The sequence below is a fragment of the Cervus elaphus genome, chromosome 21 (genome assembly GCF_910594005.1).
Source record: "Cervus elaphus chromosome 21, mCerEla1.1, whole genome shotgun sequence".
In the NCBI taxonomy this organism is placed as follows: domain Eukaryota; kingdom Metazoa; phylum Chordata; class Mammalia; order Artiodactyla; family Cervidae; genus Cervus; species Cervus elaphus.
In genome coordinates, this window is record NC_057835.1 from 67,531,150 (window position 1) to 67,551,616 (window position 20,467).

A 20,467-nucleotide genomic window follows, 5' to 3' on the forward strand; every position below is an offset into this window, starting at 1 on the left:
CTCCAGATCCCCAGTTTCCTAGTTGCCGTGGATAACCCCTCCACCTGCCCCATCCCTCCCCCTGGCCCCAGGCAGCCACTCATCTGCTGATTTCTATCACACAGAGTAGTTACCATTTTCTAAAATTTCATATAAATGGAATCCTTTAATATGTACTGGTTTTCTGCTCTTGTTTCTTTCATTCAGCAGGGCTATTTTGACATTCATCCAGCCTGCTGCATGTGTCAATGGGCTGTGCTCATTCGCTCAGTTGTGTCTGACTCTTTGTGGCAACCCCATGGACTGTAGCCTGCCAAGCTCCTCTGTCCATGGAATTTTCCAGGCAAGAATACTGGAGTGCCATTTCCTTCTCCAACATGTGTCAGTAGTTCATTCTTTTCATTGCCCAGTAGTATTAACATTGTATGCATATCTCACAATTTGTTACCAGTTCACCTGTTGATGATTTGAGTTGTTTTGATTTGATTTGAGTTGTTTCCAGTTTTAGCTTATTACAAGTAAACATTTGTGCTCAAACCTTGGTTTGAACATAAACTTTAATTTCTTTTGAGTAAATACGTAAAAGTGGAATGGTTCGATATCATGGTTAAGTACATATTTAATTTTGTAAGAAACTTCTAATCTGTCTTCCCAAAGTGATTGAACCATTTTATCTTCCTACCAGGAAAAAATGATAATTCTGTTCCCAACTCTGCCATTACTTGACATGGTCAATATTTTAAAATGTATTCAATCTAGTGAAAGTAGAGTGGAGGTATCTTGTTATAGCTTTAATTTGTATTTTCTTAGTGAGTAATAAGGTTGAGCATCTCTTCTTTATAAATCTTCTTTGGTTTAGTGTCTATTCAAATCTTTTGCCCATTTTGACTGGGCTGTTTATTTTCTTATTATAGAGTTATAAGAATTCTTTATAAATTCTAAGGTCCTTTGTTGGATATATTTAATTTCAGTCTGTGATTTGCCTTTTCAGTTTAGTAGCACTGTATTTTGCAGAGCAAATATTTTAATTTTGATAATGTTCAATTTATTGAGTTTCTCTTTTGTGTTCTGTGCCCTATTTAAAAAATCCTTGCCAAACCCAGGGTCATCAATTTTTTCCCTACATTTTAATCTAGACATTTATATGTTTCTCCTTTATATTAACATTTGAAATCAGTTTTAAATAAATTTTTGTAAATGGTATGAGGTAAGGTCAAGGTCCATTTTTTTACCCATGGCAATCTAATTGTTGTAACACTATTAGTTGATGACATTATTCTTTTCCTGTGAATTGCCTTGGTATGTTTGCCAAAAATTATTTCACCATAAATGTGTGGGTCTATTTCTGGACTATATTCTGTGCCAGTGATGTCCACTGTTACATGACTACCACACTGCTTTGATTACAATTGCTTTATAGTCAGCCTTAAGATAATTTGACCCCTCCAACTTTATTTTTCTCGAAGTTTTACTTGATTCTCATTACTTGCAGATTCCATACTTGCCAATTTGCCTACTTTATAAAATGTACTTGGAACCTAGAATCAATACTTGAGCATTTTCATGGCCATGCATGGATCTGTGCAGAGTGGTGAAAAATTGAGCCACGGCACTTTCCTAGTGAGAGTCAAACAAACAGTGCTCTGCCTTCTTGTTCTGGCACTCACGCTATAGACAAATATCTTTTTTGTGTTCTATTTAAAGTCATAATTTTAGTATTTTTGTGCTGTCTATTGGTGACTTCAATGTTTAAAATGGCCCCTACGAGTAGTGTTGAAGTGCTATCTGGTGTTCCTAAGGCAAGAAGGCCATGATGTGCCTTAGGGAGGAAAGATGTTAGATGAGCTTCATTCAGGCGTGAGTAACAAACAGTGCTGTTGGCTGTAAGTTCAATATTAATAAATCAACAATATATACTCGATAAGGTGTCTTTAAACAGAAACACCCATAAAATAAGGTTCTGTATTGATTTGTGAAATATTGTGGTCAGAGGCTTGCAGGAAACTAACCCTATATTTCCTCTAGGAACCATAATCCAGTAATCACTAGTTCAATGTTATTGTGAGTAATAAGAATTTATTGTATTTGACTATTCAATTGGTTTTTTAAAATTTTCATCTATATTTTAGAATCAGGTCATCAGTTTCTACTCAAAAATATCTGCTAGGATTTTGATAGGGATTGCTTTGAATCTATAGATCATTTTAGAAAGGATTGACATCTAAGCAATAGTAAGTCTTCTATTTGATGATTTGCTGATCTTTCCATTTCTTTAGGTCTTCTTTAATTACTGCAGACATCATTTGTATTTGTCAATGTATAGATCATGTCATGTTTTTCTAATTAATCTCTAATTTCTGTATTTCTTATACCAGTGTAAAACTTTTTAAATGTCTATTTCAGGCTTTTGTTGCAGTATATAATAATGAGAGAATAGCATTGAAACATGTATGTTATCACATGTGAAACAGATTGTCAGTCCAGGTTCGATGCATGAGACAGGGTGCTCAGGGCTGGTGCACTGGGATGACCCTAAGGGATGGGATGGGGAGGGAGGTGGGAAGGGGGGTTCAGGATGGGGAACACATGTACACCCATGGCTGATTCATGTCAATGTGTGGCAAAACTCACTACAATATTGTAAAGTAATTAACCTCCAATTAAAACAAATAAATTAAAAAAATACAATCAAATAATTTTGTATATTGACTTTTTATCTTGCAACCTTGCTGAATTCATTCATTAATTTTAGAGATTTTTGAAGATTCTATCAGCTTTTCTACATATGCAGTCACATAGTCTGTAAAAACAGTTTTACTTTTTCCTTTCCAATCTGTATTAATTTCTAATTTCTTTTTATTTCATTATTATATCAGTTAAAACATCCAGTCCAACATTGAATGGAAGTATGGCAATGGACATACTTTCTTGTTCCTTATCTTAAAAGGAAAGCACTTAATCTTTTACTCTTGGGTATGACGTTAACTCTTGTTGTTCAGTCCCTCAGTCATGTCTGACTCTTTGTGACCGCATGGACTGTAGCACGCCAGGCTTCCCTATCCTTCACTGTCTCCTGGAGTTTGCTCAAACTCACGTCCATTGAGTCGACGATGCCATCCAACCATCTCATCCTCTGTTGCCCCGTTCTCCTCCTGCCCTCAATCTTTTCCAGCATCATGATATTTTCCAAGATATTAACTCTAGGTCTTTTCATATATGCTGTTTATCAGATTGAGGAATTTCCCTTTTCTTTCTAGTTTATTGAGAGTTTTTTTTAATCATGAATGAACACTGGGTATTGTCCAGTGATTTTTGGACATCTATTGAAATGATCTTATGATTTTACAATTTTTTAGGCTATTAATATGGTAAATTAAATTATATTAATTTTTATTGAAGTATAGTCAATATTGTGTAAGTATAGTCAATATGTACAAGTATACAATATAGTGATTCACAATTTTTAAAGTTATAAAATATTGGTTATATTCCCTGTGTTGTGCAATATATCCTTGCAGTTTATTTTATACACGATAGTTTGTATCCCTTAATCTCCTATCCCCATTTACCCCTCCCCTTTCCCTCACCCCATGGGTAACCACTAATGTGTTCTTTATACCTGTGAGTCTGTTCCTTTTCTTATTATATTCACTAGTTTGTTGCATCATCCAGTGGTATCATCCAGTATTTGTCTATCTCTGTCTGGCTTATTTCACTTAGCATAAAAGCCTCCAGGTCCATTCATGTTGTGGCAAATGGTAAGATTTAATCCTTTTTATGGCTGAGTAGTATTCCACTGTATATGTATACCCCATTTTCTTTATTCATTCATCTGCTGATGGACATTTAGGTTGCTTCCATATCTTGGCAACTGTAAATAATACTGCTATGAAAAACAGAATGCATATATCTTTTTGAATTAGTATTTTTGTTTCTTTCAAATATATACCCAGGAGTGGAATTGCTGGATCATATATAGTTCTGCTTTTAGTTTTTTGAGAACCCTCTATACTGTTTTCCACAGTGGCTACACTAACAGTGTGTGAGGATTCTTTTTCCCCCACATCCTCGCCAACGTTTGTTATTTGTGGGTTTTTTTTTTTCTTTTTCTTTCTTTTTTTTTTTTTCTTTTTCTTTTTTGATGATAGACATTCTGACAGATATGAGATGATATCTCAATGTGAATTTGACTTACATTTCCCTGATGATTAGCAATGCTGGGCATCTTTTCATGTGCCTGTTTGCCATCTGGGTGTCCTTTCTGGAAAAATATCTATTCAGGTCTTCTGCCCATTTTTTTTTCAGTTGGGTTGTTTGTTTGTTTTGATGTTGAGTTGCATGAGCTGTTTATATATTTTAGATAGTAACCCCTTATCAGTCATATCATTTGCAAATATTTACTCCCATTCTGAAGGTTGTCTTTTTGTTTTGTCTTTTCTTTATCTGTACAAAACTTATAAGTTGAATTAGATCCCATTTGTTTATTTTTGCTTTTATTTTCTTTAGGAGACAGATCCAAAATAAAAAAAAAAAAATTGCTATGCTTTATGTTCTGCCTATGTTTTCCTCTAGGAGTTTTGTGGTTCTGATCTAACATTTAGGTCTTTAATCCATTTTGCATTTATTTTTGTATGCTGTGTTATAGAATGTTTTAATTTCATTCTTTTACATGTAGATGTCCAGTTTTCCCAGCACCACTTAGAAGAGACCCTTTTTCTCCACTGTATATTCTCATCTCCTCTTTCATAGATTAACGGACCATAAGTACATGGGTTTATTTCTGGGCTATCTATTCTGTTCCATCAGTCTGTGTGGTGTATCTGTGTGTGTGTGTATGAGACAAAGAGAGACATTACATACTGTTCTAAATCCTATAGCTTTGTAACATAGTCTTAAACCAGGGAGTATAATTCCTCTAGTTCTTTTCTTCTTTTTCAAGATTGTTTGACTATTGATGGTCTTTTGTGTTTCTATACAAATTTTAAAATTATTTGTTTTAGTTCTATTTTAAAAATGCCATTGGTATTTTAATAGGAATTGCATTAAATCTGTAGATTGCCTTGAATAGTATGGTTATTTTAACATTAATTCTTCCAATACAAGAACATAGTATATCTTTCCAACTATGTGTGTCATCGTCAACTTTATTTTTTTGGCTGTGACACATGCACGTGGGATCCCACTTCCCTAACAAGAGACTGAACCTGCACCCTCTGCAGTGAGGTGCAAAGTCTTAACCACTAGACTGCTAAGGAACGTCCTACCTTCAATTTCTTTAATCAGTGTCTTACAGTTTCCAAGTACAGGTCTTTTACCTCCTTAACTAGGTTTATTCCTAGGTATTTTATTCTTTTTGATGCAATGGTAAATGGGCTTTTTCCTTAATTTCTCTTTCTGATATTTTGTTGTTAGTGTATAGAAATGCAACAGATTTCTGTATATTGATTTTGTATCCTGAAACTTTACCAAATTTGTTAATGAGTTCTAGCAGTTTTCTGGTGGCATGCTTACAAATGTTTATGTAGAGTATCAATCATATATTAATTGATTTTTTAAAAAAACTTTGTTTTTGGCTATACTGGGTCTTTGTTGCTGCACAGGCTTTTCTCTAATTGTGGTGAGCGGGACTACTCTCTAGTTGCAGTGCTTGCGCTTCTCGTTGCGGTGGCTTCTCTTGTTGCAGAACACGGGCGCTAGGGCACGCAGGCTTCAGTAGTTTCAGTATGTGGGCTCCATAGTTGCACCTCTTGGGCTCTAGGGCACAGGATCAATAGTTGTGGCACACAGGCTTAGTTGCTCTGTGGCACAGATCAGGGATGGAACCCATGTCTCCTGCACCGACAGGCAGATTTTTTACTACTTAGCAACCAGGGAAGCCTTATTTATTGATTTTTGAATGATAACCTTGAATGTTAACCAACATTTGTGATAAATCCTACTTGGTCTTGATTATATTATGTATACAGATTCTATTTGAGAAGTTTTTAAGAATTTTTGCATTCACATTCATGAGGAATGTTGGTTATTGCTTTATTTTCCCTTTTTAATAATGTGGCTGTTTCTCTGTCACATCAAAGGGATCATGTCCTTTGATTAAACTGTAATATAAAAGCTATTAAATTGCTTATATAACTTGGGAAAATAATCTCAGGAACATATCTGAACAATAAAACTGTAAAATGCATTTGACATGTTTCTTGAGAAAAGATGAGAAAGCTGGACAAGAAAGTTTACATTTTCTTGCCAAGTGAAGTTTTCTAAGTGTTGCATTTTCATTATTCTTCCAGACAGATTAAATATGTCAGAAGGGAGACAAAAAAAGGGAAAATTCCTTATTTTTTAAAACTAAACAAGATAAAGTTTTTTCTTGTTAGTGGGAAAAGAATTCAAGGGTAGGGGAATGGTGGAGGAAAAGAGATATATGAAGACTGACGCACTTCATGAGGATGCCAACTCCCCCTCACATTTTTAAATGGGGAAAGAGAAGAACATAAACTTCTATTGAGCCCATATGGGCTATGCTCTTGGTAATGCTTTTATGTATATCTTATGGTTTTGGATGGGAAAGACTTTTTGGAGGACCGAAGAATCTTACAGTGTTGCCTCCAGTACATTCCAAACAGCTCATATGGTATGGGCAAAATGTTAAATGTAAAATTATTTAATGTACTTGATCTGGTCTTTAAATAAAGGGGCACATTTTGAGACACTGACTAACTGGTGTCCAAAAGAGGGTTGTTTGGACAATGAAGAGACCCAAATCCAGGTCATCTAAAGATGTGTTCATGCCTCCCCTGAAAAAGAGAAAATTAAATGAGGGGGAGGTGGATTACACTCTTCAATAATCAAAGGGCTTCTCTTTTTAGCTGGAAAAGGAAATAAATTTTTTAGTATATGGCTTCAGTTGGCCATGTACTTCAGCATATGATCCTTCAGAAATAGGATCAAAGGTGGGAATTATAAAGAGTAGGATTTCAGCTCAACCACTGACCCAAGCTACCTTGGAGGTGGGATATGGGTGCTTTGTAATGATCTGTGTTCCAGATGGGTGATGATGGACGGATATGCACCATCACTCTGGGACGCCAGGGAGAAACAGAATTCCTGGGCTAAGGGGGAAAGGACGCTAATAGTCTGATAGACAAGGTCTGTTTCCACTTGAAGAACCTATGACTCAGCAATGTCCACCTCCTCTCTCCACACAGGCAGGGTATGACTAGAAAATGGCAGCTATAGCGTGTGTGTATGTGCGTGTTTGAAGGCCATCGCCTCTCACAATCATCCTGTACATGATAGAATCACAGGAGTTAGTAGTGAACTTGGGGGAATGACAATCATTTGAATGTCAGACCTGGTGAACTGGTTCTGAGTCTCCTCTGAGATCAGTGAGCACTTTGAACCTGCCTGTCCTCTTGGGCTTGGAGGAGCGTTTCTGGCTGCAGGACTGCCTGCCACCTCAAGGGTCATGGGACAAGCGATGCTGGCAAGCGTCAAATGGTGGGTAAAAGCCAGGACCATGCAGTCACACGTAACGGGATTTGGGTTCTGGCTTGGTCTCATTACTGGCCCTATGACCTCGAGTAAACTGTCTAACCTTTCTGGCACCTTAATTTTCCTTATCTGTAAAATGAAATGCTAAACCTACTTTAAGAGCTTGATGTCAGAATTAATGAGATAACAAATATAAAACACTCAGGAGAGCTCCTGGCACATGGTATAAACACTTAGTAAGTGATTATAGTTAGTCCTGACCTTGTGTGTAGCATACTAAGCTAAGCAGGGGCTGCGATCACTTTGGGCTGCAGTTATCTTGGTCATTTATTTGACTGCTATGCAAGAATGTATGTTCAAGAGAGAAGGAATATTGATGTTTTAGGCACTATTTCATTTCTAGAAGGTTTTTCTGGCTTTTTTCATGCTGCATAGCTTGCAGGATCTTAGTTCCCTGACCAGGGATCGAACCCATGCCCACTGAAGTGGAAGTGCAGAGTCTTCACCACTGGACTGCCAGGACCTCCCAAGGCCTGGCAAATCTTAAAGGCTCAAGGGCTGTGTCTTATTCCTCTCCAGGCCCGGAGAGTTCCTCTCCATGATGGCAGAGAGCAGCCCAGAAACAGGTCAGGGTCTGGCCCAGACTCCCCTAGGCACAACTTTGAACTGTCCACCAGACCAAACTCAGGGGCTGACAAGGATCAACTGATGGTTTGTCATCATCCTTCCCATCTTATGGGTGAGGGAGCTGAGTCAAGGAGTTTAAATCACCAGCTCAGGGTGACATACAGCTAGAATGTCAGGGTTGAAACTCGGGTCCGCGGACTCTGAAGGCCTTGATCTTTCCACAAGGCCCCTGGTGTACAATTTCAGGTGTGCAAACAAGAGCCGTTATTATGATCTTTTTCTGGGAGAGAGAGAAATGCTCTTTTTGACTGGGCGTATTAAGGTAAGTCTGGCGCTGACAATAAAGGTAGTTCCTCTGCTTCCAGGTGACCGGAGGGCGGGGTCAGCTGGGATGAGGGGCGGGGTCAGCTGGGACAGGAGGGCGGAGTCAGTTGGGACGGGGGCGGAGTCAGTTGGGACAGCTGAGCCCTGCTCCCCTCCTACCCTGCTCCCTTCCCTCCCAACCGCCTTGGCTGGCTGAAGCCAGGGAATCTCAAACCATGGCAGCAGCAACCTAGATAAGAAGTTCACAACAGTCGACGGCCATATCACCCTGAACGCGCCCGATCTCGTCTGATCTCGGAAGCTAAGCAGGGTCGGGCCTGGTTAGTACTTGGATGGGAGAAGTTCATAGCAAATGCAGATGCCAAGGTCTCACCCAGACCTGCTGACTGTCAATCTCGGGGGGCGGAAGGTGGGCGGGGGCAGGGGTCAGCTTCCTGGATGTCTCTTCCCCCGTTACTGAAGCTTGAGAATCACCGCCTGGGCTCAGGCCTGGGCTCAGGCCTCCCTGCCCTTCCACCCGAACAGTCTGTCAGAAGCCCAGACAGTTTCTGCATCATGCCCTGTGATGCACCCGCAGCCCCAGAACCGGAGAGAACCCAGGCCCTAGACCCGGGAGAGCTTGGGGCCTCAGAACTTGAAGTGGGACCAGGCAGGGGGGCTGGCAAACCTGGTGTGTGTGGAAGGCCTGCTCATGACATCAGGGGGAGAACTTTTTATGTTTCACTTGCTGATCTCAAGATTCCTCTGGACTGACTAAGCCAGAGCAGGGAAAACAGACACTGGCAGATGCCAGCATCCCAGTGGATCACGGGAGCAGAAGACAAAGAGAAGAATTTCTTGAGAATCCCTTGGACTGCAAGGAGATCCAACCAGTCCATCCTAAAGGAAATCAGTCCTGAATATTCATTGGAAGGACTGATGCTGAACCTGACCCTCCAATACTTCGGCCACCTGATGCCAAGAACCGACTCATTGGAAAAGACCCTGATGCTGGAAAAGATTGGAGGCAGGAGGAGACGGGGGACGACAGAGGATGAGGTGGTTGGATGGCATCACCGACTCAATGGACATGAGTTTGAGTAACTCCAGGAGTTGGTGACTGACAGGGAGGCCTGGCGTGCTGCAGTCCATGGGGTCGCAAAGAGTTGGACACGACTGAATGACTGAACTGAACTGAAAGAAGGGAAGCGCAGGACTGGAGTCAGCGAGGTGGAGGGAGGCTGAGTGCTCTGCAGAGAAACCCTGCCGGGGTGGGGGAGGCTCCCAGAGAAGATGGGGCATGTCTGGAATGTTTAGCTTGTTTGCTGAGCGGTGTGAGATGTCCCTGCCTGAGCTTCCCCAGTCCTCCAGTAAATTCTATTAAACCCATGAGCATATAGTACGAGTGATTTTCATTGTGGAAACCAAAGAAGGGTCAGGGGTTCAAGCGGGAGACCAGGATGATTCAGGCTCCACTCAACAAACAACCTGGGATCCTCGGTTCTGGGAGGGGCTGGAGAACACAGGGACCCCTCCCCCAGGGGGGCCTCACAGAGTCTGGGGGCTTTGAGCTTCTACAGACCACCAACCGGAGGAGTCCAGCAGATGTTCAGATGTTCCCTAATCTTGGGGGGCAGGGAGGCACTGAGCCAACCACTCTCAACCCGCTGAAAAGTGAGAAGACAAAAGGAAAATGTGGTTTGGCTCCGTAAACGCGATACTAATTACAGCCATTTGTGCAAACTGCTTTCCATTAGGGCTTAATTACTTGCCATGCAGTATAATCACAATTATGCATTACATGACCTACATGTCAGATTTGCTGAGTTTTATTTGCCTCCACGTGGGCTGGTCTTCCTCATGTCCTAAGGAAGTCTTGTTGTTTTCTAGGCTATTAGTGTCTTTATTTATAACTTGAAAAAAAAAAAGTATAGGCACAACACTCAACGTATGCGTAATTCTCTCCTCTAAGGGGTGGATTACCTCATGCGGCTCTAATGTCAGTATATTGTCCAGTACGGGGGCTTGGCCAAAAAAAGAGAATGTGAATTCTATTAACACTTTATATCTGTTTGCCCTTTTTTATTTAGGAGACCTATAAAGCGTCCCTCACCAGACCAATTAGATTCTTGTACTCTTCTAAAACAGAACTTAAATAATCATTCCCAGCCAATATTAATAGCTCAATCTAAATCCATGCTTCAAGGAAGATGAAAAAAATACAGAAACAACTCCTCAGGGTGAAACAGAGCAGGACCCCATGGTCTTTGCCCCCTCCCTCCACCGCCCCATGTCCTCTGCTTGCCTTTTATCTGTAGAAAACTTTGGTCAATGAATAAGTTTAATCAGAGAAATGAGAAATACAGAAACAAAGGAAAACAGTCAAAGGAGACCAAATAATAATAATATAGTCATTAAGTATAGTCAAGGACCTTTAGTTCCTTCTCAAGGACTACAGATAATATTTTGAGCCATATCCTGTGAGCTGTTTTATAAATACTAACACACCAGGGTGAAGAAGTTAACTGAATGATGATCAGACTGTACCCATGACATAAGCTGCCACAATTCCAAGAACTGGCCTCAAAGAAATGGGGACAAATGGACCCTGGAACTGAAGATTACCTGTACGTAAAACGACCACGATGATGCTACCACCCATGACCAATTTGAAGATGACTGTCAGAGCCGACTGTGCTGTTTCTGCATGTAGCCCTCTCCTTCTATCTATAAAAGCTCTTGCCCCACTGGTTGCCCCTGGTGGGGCTGGCCTTTGGACAGATGTTGCCAGCATGCCCCTCACCCTCAGTTGCCAGCATTTGAAATAAAGCAAACTTCCCTTTTCCACCAACCTGGACTGTTTATTGGCTTTTTGGGTGGTGAGCAGCCAGACCCCATACACCTTTAGGAAACAAGGGCACAGTTCATAACAACCATGGATGAAAAAGCCCTTCAGTGGTTCCCCCCTAAAGAACAGCTTAGAAGTCAAGGACAGCAGTTCAAGAATCCAAGGAAGCTATTTCTGAGAAGGAGCGATCTTCCAAACTCTCCCTGATGGCCTACTGTGTGCCCAGCTCTGGCCTTAGTGCTGTGAAGGCAGAGTGGGGGGCAGGGCAACACAAAATATGTGGTTTAGACAAGCTTGTTTCTGTTCTTTAGGGAAATGACTTGGCTGAGTGGGGGTCACAGGTGAATTAAATGGGCCTAGATAAAAGAAGAGAGAGTGAGAAAGCTGAGGAGGACAGAACAGACACATCGGCAAAGCAATCTTACTTCTGCAGGTCTTCTCATCCGAGTTGAGGATGTAGCCTTGCTTGCACCTGCAGACGTACGAGCCCGGAGTGTTGATGCAGAAGTGGGCGCAGTTATGTTCCAGGATGCTGCACATGTGGACCGCTGAAAGGGAAGACGTGGGACGTTAGAGCAACAACGATGCCTTCTCTAACTTCATCCTCCGGCAAACAGTCATCCAGAAGCCACACCGTGAAGGGGCAAGCACGACCCAAAGAGGAACAAGCTGCAGGCCCTGCCCTCAAGGCGGGGTTACAGCCTTTGGTTGGACAAGACAGTTCTACATAAATGCCATTGTCAATAAATTAAGAGATTGGGATTGCATATATACACCACCATGTGTAAAACAGATAGCTAGTGGGGACCTGCTATAAAGCACAGGAAGCTCAGCTCTGTGCTCTGTGATGACCTTGATGGGTAGGTTGGGAAGGGGTTCAGAGAGAGGGCCAAAAGGGAGGGGATATATGTAAACATATGGGGCTTCCCAGGCAGTACTGGTGGAAAAGCACCTGCCTGCCAATGCAGGAGAGGTAAGAGATGCAGGTTCGATCCCTGGGTTGGGAAAATCCCCTGAGGGCATGGCAACCCACTCAGTATTCTTTCCTGGAGAATCCCATGGACAGAGGAGCCTGGCAGCCTACAGTCTATAGGGTTGCAAAGAGTTGGACATGACTGAAGCGACTTAGCACGTGGCATGTGGCTGATTCACTTCTTTGTACAGCAGAAACTAGCAAAACACTGTAAAGCAATTATGCTCCAATAAAAAAAATATGTATAGACAGAGGGCCATGGAGGGTCAAAGGAAAATGAAGTTAGGCTGAGTCATAGGAAACTGTTGATCTCCAACTAAAAACAGGGGATTCCCAACTGGCTCAGAGGTAAAGAATCCGCCTGCCAATGCAGGAGACCCAGGTTTGATTCCTGGGTCGGGAAGATCCCCTAAAGAAGGAAATGGCAACCCACTCCAGTACTCTTGCCTGGGAAATCCCATGGACAGAGAAGCCTAGCAGGCTACAGTCTATGGAGTTGCAAAAGAGTCGGACACAACTTAGCAACTAAAGAATACAACAACAACTAAAAATAGGTCAAAAGTGACCTATAAAAACAGAAATTTCACAGTTCAATTAATAAAATCCAATTGGTGAGCAGAGGGTTTACTGATACCAGAAGGGGCTTTGGTTAGTGTGTGGATTTTTCATAGGCAGAATTGGACTTGGAGGAAAAGTTATTAGTTAAATAAGGATGTAATAAAGATTACCAGAGTCTCAGGCTCATCAATTCCAAGAATAATGTAATTTTTTAATAGGCAAAAGTGTTATAAAAATTTTGGAGTAAAAAAATGCATTCGTATGTTTCCATAATCTTTATGTCTCAATTTAAAAATATTTCCACATTTAGTTTCTGAAGTACCTCAGCTTTCAGATTCATCGATTCTTGCATAAGTCTGTCCAGAGCTCACAAAAATTCTTATTGTTTTTTACATCTTAAATTTATTACTTGGCTTCATATAATTCAACCTGAACATATTTAAAATTACAAGCATCAGTATAAACAGAGTACAAGCTATGCAAATGTTCTCATAAACAAAAAGGATGTCCATGTGTAGAAACTGATTTTTATAAAGCTAAAACAGAAGAGGCTTTCAAAAGCTAAGAACAGTCTCCTTAACCCTGTGTTGGAAAACTCAGCTTCTGATGAAATCGATGTCATATCCTAAGTATATGTCCCTTTACTCAAAGTAAGAAACATGGTGGGCAGTAAATGAAGGTAAAACTTTTTTATTTCATAACAATACAATTTAGGATGATTGTGATTGTTCTGAGTTTACAATTGTCTGTATTTTAATTCCTAAGATATAAATAACACTGTGAGTGCATGCTAGTCACTTTAGTCATGTCTGACTCTTTGTGACCCTATGGACTGTAGCCCGCCAGGCTCCTCTGTCCATGGGATTCTTCAGGCAAGAATACTGGAGTGGGGAGCCATGCCCTCCTCCAGGGGATCTCCCCGACCCAGAGACTGAATCAGTGTCATGTCTCCTGCATTGGCAGGTGGGTTCTTTACCACTAGTACCACCCGGGAAGCCCATAAATAACGTTAGGAAAGCTTCTAGATTAAAATCAGTCATTTTTACTTCAGTGTGAAAGAAATACCTGGGGATTTTTTTGTTTATTTTTTAATTTATTTTGGCTGTGCTGGGTCTTAGTTGTGGCACATGGGATCTCGCATGGCATGTGAACTCTTAGCTGTGCCTGTGGGATCTGGTTTCCTGACCAGGATGGAACCCAAGCCCCCTGCATTGGGAGTGCGAAGTCTTAACCACTGGACCACTACAAAAGTCCTGAAATATCTGTTTTTGTGACCATGAGCAATTTTCTTAACTTTTTAAATATTATATGGGAATAAAAATAGTATTAACATCATAAGGGCCTTGATGGTGTGATCACTCACCTAGAGCTAGACATCCTGGAATGTGAAGTCAAGTGAGCCTTAGAAAGTATTGCTACGAACAAAGCTAGTGGAGGTGATGGAATTCCAGTTGAGCTATTTCAAAACCTGAAAGATGATGCTGTGAAAGTGCTGCACTCAATATGCCAGCAAATTTGGAAAACTCAGCACTGGCCACAGGACTGGAAAAGGTCAGTTTTCATTCCAATCCCTAAGAAAGGCAATCCCAAAGAATGCTCAAACTACCACACAATTGCACTCATCTCACACGCTAGTAAAGTAATGCTCAAAATTCTCCAAGCCAGGCTTCAGCAATACGTGAACTTCAAGATGTCCAAGCTGGATTTAGAAAAGGAGAGGAACCAGAGATCGAATTGCCAACATCTGCTGGGTCATTGAAAAAGCAAGAGAGTTACAGAAAAATATCTATTTCTGATTTATTGACTATGCCAAAGCCTTTGACTGTGTGGATCACAATAAACTGTGGAAAATTCTGAAAGAGATGGGAATACCAGACCACCTGACCTGCCTCTTGAGAAACCTCTATGCAGGTCAGGAAGCAACAGTTAGAACTGGACATGGAACAACAGACTGGTTCCAAATAGGAAAAGGAGTACATCAAGGCTGTATATTGTCACCCTGCTTATTTAACTTATATGCAGAGTAGATCATGAGAAACGCTGGGCTGGAAGAAGCACAAGCTGGAATCAAGATTGCTGGGAGAAATATCAATAACCTCAGATATGCAGATGACACCACCCTTATGGCAGGAAGTGAAGAGGAACTAAAAAACCTCTTGATGAAAGTGAAAGAGGAGAGTGAAAAAGTTGGCTTAAAGCTCAACATTCAGAAAACTAAGATCATGGCATCTGGTCCCATCACTTCATGGCAAATAGATGGGGAAACAGTGGAAACAGTGTCAGACTTTATTTCTGGGGGCTCCAAAATCACTGCAGATGGTGATTGCAGTCATGAAATTAAAAGATGCTCACTCCTTGGAAGGAAAGTTATGACCAACCTAGATAGCATATTAAAAAGCAGAGACATTACTCTGCTAACAAAGGTCCATCTAGTCAAGGCTATGGTTTTTCCAGTGGTCATGTATGGATGTGAGAGTTGGACTGTGAAGAAAGCTGAGCGCCAAAATATTAATGCTTGTGAACTGTGGTGTTGGAGAAGACTCTTGAGAGTCCCTTGAACTGCAAGGAGATCCAACCAGTTCATCCTAAAGGAGATCAGTCCTGGGTGTTCATTGGAAGGACTGATACTTAAACAGAAACTCCAATACTTTGGTCACCTCATGCGAAGAGTTGACTCATTGGAAAAGACCCTGATGCTGGGAGGGACTGGGGGTAGGAGGAGAAGGGGACGACAGAGAATGAGATAGCTAGATGGCATCACCGACTCAATGGTCATGAGTTTGAGTAAACTCCGGGAGTTGGTGATGGACAGGGAGGCCTGGCGTGCTGCAGTTCATGGGGTCACAAAGAGTTGGACACGACTGAGTGACTGAACTGAAAACTGAAACAGAAGGGTTAAAGTAATTAAGATGATAAAGTGCTTAAAATACTGCCCAGGGGAATGTTTGATATACATTAACTGTAAGTAGTAAAGGAGAAGTGTGGTGGACTTTTATTTTACATGCTTGGGTTCATCCTATATATATTCGTCTTCAACTTGGCTTTTCATTCAACATTAATAACAGATTCTATCTCTACTGATATATACTCTCTTTCATGGAATCTAAGATCCATCCAGTTTCCGGAGATGTTCAAATGTGAGGACACAGACAGTTGATCCTAATTATTCATGGATTCCATATCTGCAAATTTGCCTACTTGCAAGAATTTATTTGTAACCCTAAAATCAGTATTCACAGGGTTTTCATCGTCATTCAAAGACATGTGCGGAGCAATGAAAAATTTAAGTTGCCTGATGCACTCATTCCCACCTGCAGCTGAGCAGGAGATACCCTGCACTCCTGTTTTCTGCTCTCAGGCTGTGAACAAGTGTCCTTTTCAAGGTCTATTAGGTGCCACACCTTTTGTGTTTTTGTCGGTGATTTTGCTGTTTGGGATGGCCCCAAGCGTAGTCCTGAAGTGCTGGTGTTTGCTGAAGTGAAGTATGTCTGATGTTCCTAAGTACGAGAAGGCTGTGAAGTACCTTTCAGAGAAAATGTGTGTTTAATAAATTTCATCCAGGCATGAGTGATAGTGCTGTTGGCTGTGAGTTCAATGTTAATGAATCCACAATATATAAATAAGTGAGAGTCACTCAGTCGTGTCCGACTCTTTTCGACCCCATGTACTATACAGTCCATGGAATTCTCCAGGCCAGAATACTGGAGTGGGTAGCCTTTCCCTTCTCCAGGGGATCTTCCCAACCCCAGGGATTAAACCCAGGTCTCCTGCATTGCAGTCAGATTCTTTACCAGCTGAGCCACAAGGGAAGTCCTTAAGATGTTTCTAAACAGAAACACACATAAAACAAGATAATATATTGATCAGTTGACAACAATGCTGGACCAGAGGCTCAGAGGAACCTAACCCTGTATTTCCTCTAGGAGCAGTGGTTCATACTTAGTAATTCAGTATTCACCAGGACTTTATAGAACATCATTACCAAGAATAATGAGAATCAACTCTACATCTTAGATTTGATCAAGTACATTGCTGCTAAGTCGCCTTCAGTCATGTCCGACTCTTTGTGACCCCATGGACTGTAGCCCTCCAGGCTCCCCCATTCCATGGCATTTCCCAGGCAAGAATATTGGAGTGGGACACCATTTCCTTCTCCAGGGGATCTTCCCAACCCAGGGATAGAACCTGCGTCTCCTGCATTGACAGGCAGGTTCTTTACCACTAGCGCCACCTGGGAAGCAGGTGGTCAAGTACATTAGGTCTGGTTTATTTCTTTTAATTGCTTTATCCATTGGTCATATGACTATGCCTCATTTTATTTAGCCACTTCCCCAACCAGTCCACATTTTCACTTTCCCAACACTGTGACGAGCATTCCCAAACACATCTCCTTGAGCACATGTGCAACTATTTCTCTAGGACTAGGTCCTGCTTTAAATAGATAGCACCTAATTGCCTTGTAAGGTAGCTCATACCAGCAATGCATGAGAGTAATGATTCCCACTTCCTCCAAACTTTAGCACTCAGGATTAGCAAACATTAAGTTTTGACAGGGAAAAATCATTATCCTGTTTTTAATTTGCATTTGCTTTGCACCACTGGAAAGCTCTCTTCTTTTCCAGGCTGCTGGCGTCAAATTACCCACGGACATAGAGGTGGTTCTTGTGCAACTCTCAGCATGTCATGATTCTCCTCCACAATGAAGAAAATCTGAAGTCTAGGCAACCAGCAACACAGTTGTTACCCACTGGTGCGAGGCCCAAGTGATGAGCCCGCTGCCAGACTTCTCACAGAGACCCTGACAGGATTTAGACAGGAGACGTGAGGCAGAGAAAATAACTGCTCAGCTGCAGACAGCATAGCGGACGACCTCTGGGAACAGATTAAAGCCGAGCTTCACCAGGACCTTGTGTGAATTCCTTAATTTCCCTGAGCTCCACTTTCTTCACTTGTCGAATAGGGAAATTAAAAGAACTACTGCATAAGGTTTGGAGTGACAGCTTGTTACTAAGGCTTGTTTTGGCTATGTACTATAAAAGAAATTGGAACCAGGAATTTGGTGTAATGGAAAGAGCACTGGATTAGAAGCCAGAAGACCTCTGCTCCAGTCTCCCTCTGCCTAGAACAAGTGAGGGACGTTCAGGTAAGCTGGGGAATTCTTTCTGACTTATTTCTTCACCTGTAGAATAAAGGCATGTCTGGTGTCTAGGGGCCTTCAGTACAGGCACTTCTATTTTCTAGAAGCTGTCCTTCCTTCTCATTCTAAATGTGTGATGACAGGGGGAGCTATGTGTTGGTGTGAGGCAGTCCCGCTCCTGGCCACTGTTGGGTGTACAGGGTTTGACGACTGGAGTCTTTTCTTGGCACTTAGGCACAAGAATTGAGGAAAGAGGGGCTTACAGCAAAGGCAAGCATATCTGAGGGCTGACAGGGTACATGCTGTCTGCCCAAGAAATCAGATAAATCCAAAGGGAAGCGGAGAGTGGAGATGGAAGCAAAGCTGGACTGTCATTCACTACACTTCTTATTTCCATGAGTAATATAACACAATCCCCTCTCTTCTAAAGCTAGCTCAAGTTGAACTTCTGTTACTTTCAACCAAAAGAATCGCAAACATTTTTACTATGGTTGTAAAAACATTTTCCATCTTTAAAATTTTATAGGTGAGGAATCAGTGATCCTACGAGCATCTGACCCTAGCACCTTCCTCTCCCGGGGGACAGGCCTTCGTGACGTGACTGAAAACAGGGGGATTGCCCTGCCTCCTAGAGTGGCCTGCAGGGGTCTCAGCCCTCGAAGGCCTTGTAGGTTGAAGCTGGGACAAGGCTTTATGTTCAGGAGAAAGAATCACTAATGAGCAGGCTAAGTCTTTGGCAGGACTGGATTTTGGATTTTTTTAACTAGGAAGTCTGAACACTCATAAATGCTTATTAATGGATGTGTGATTGACCAAAGGAAAAATTGAAGGAGGGGTGGGCTGACTGGGGGTCTTGAACTGTTACTGGCTATGGAAAGTCAAGGCCTGTGGAAGTCGATCTGGCCTCCCGCTGAGTGACAGGGCCTTGAAGGGCTGCAGAAGTGCGGGCTTTATCCAGGCGAGTTGACGGGAGATGTGTCTTAGGAACACTATTGAGTGAGTGAGTGCTCTTTGCGATCCCATGGACTGTAGTCCACCAGGCTCCTCTGTCCATGGAATTTTCCAGGTAAGACTACTGGAGTGAGTTGCCATTTTCTACTCTGAGGGAGCTTCCCGACCCAGGGATCAAAACTGCATCTCTGGCGTCTCCTGCACTGGCAGGCGGATTCTTTCCCACTGCACCACCAGAGAAGCCCAGGAACACAATTAGGGCCTTCCATTGTGCCTAGGTAAGGTGGGGCTCTTGGGGTAGGAACGACCCACCTCCAGGCTTTAAATACCAGGCTAAGCTGATAAAGCCGATATCAAGAGGTTAGTTAAAAGCGGCCCTGGGAATTCCCAGTGGTTAGGACTCTGTGCTTTCACTGCTGAGGGCCCAGCTGCAATCCCGGGTCAGGGAACTAGGATCTTGCAAGTGGCTTGGTGCGGCCAAAAGAAAGAAAGAAAGAAAACAGACAGCCCTACCCAGGTTACAAGTCGTCAGAAGACTCAGGATAGACATGCATTTTTCAGCCTTTAAATTCAGTGTCCTCTCTCACTGGGTGGCAAAAACGTTGGACCTCAGCACGGGTAGGTTTTGGTCACCTTGCAGACAGGGCCTCATTCACAGGGCACCGGGCCTCTAAGTTTCTCTTGGCAGCCTGAGAATGCAACCTCAGGAGGCCCCTGCAGCGCCCGCCCTCAGCTGTGGCTGCTATAGGGATTCACTGCCAGTGGGTACAAGGCTACCGCTGTGCCCGAGTTCATGTCCACACCAGTGAGCGCCAGAGCCAGGACTCCCAGTCAAGGTCAGACCTTCTAACTGTACAATAAAAGCGTCTGCTTTCATCATACATGGAGACACCTTGTCTTTCCCAATCCACAGATCCAGCCGCGCTTTTCACTTCCGCCCAAAGCACACCAGCCTTAGCCCATCTTCCCTCTGAAATCTCTTCGCTACCTCTATTTTGACCTCTATGTCCCTGCCTAGCCTCTCATTTAGCACTTCTCAAGTTGTGGGTTGTGTCTCCTTAGAAGTCATGAAATTAACAGAGACTCTGGACTCATTTTTTTGTTTGTTTATTTTTGTTTTTAAATGAAAGAGAAAAAAAACTATTAAAAATATCATTCTTTTCCTTGCAATCACCCTTCCTACACATTCTATCCAATAAACTGACATTCATCTTTCACATCTATGTAGCACATCGTGGTTAAGATGTAGGTTCTGAGCCAGAATGCCTGGGTTTATACCTCGGCTCTACCATTGAATGCTGTGTGACCTTGGCCAAGTTACTGAACTTCTCTGGGTCTCTGCTTATTCTTCTGTAAAGTGAGAATTACGGGAGCACCTACTTCACAGGTTTGTTGTGAGAATAAAAGCTACCATCATTATTATCTCCCCTTTAAAGTTCTCCTGGACTCCCTAGGCAGAACCAGGCATTCTGTGATCAGAGGTCCCCTGGTGCCAGGTGACTTCCCAAGGTCTCTTCAGTGTACACTTCACACAGCACACATCCTGTTTATCTGTGATAGGAGCATTTTCCCACCAGCCTGAAACCCTCGGGCCTGGCAG

The 20,467-nt window shown here is 42.3% G+C and overlaps 1 protein-coding gene across 2 annotated transcripts in view; it reads right to left on the minus strand.

Moving 5' to 3' along the window:
* MATN2 (matrilin 2) overlaps positions 1-20,467 on the minus strand; it is a 163,021-nt gene that overhangs the window by 86,627 nt on the left and 55,927 nt on the right. For both annotated transcript variants that reach the window (XM_043879246.1, XM_043879245.1), the window contains exon 4: positions 11,674-11,796. In XM_043879246.1, the coding sequence (XP_043735181.1) occupies positions 11,674-11,796 (123 nt within the window). The remainder of the gene's footprint in view (positions 1-11,673; positions 11,797-20,467) is intronic.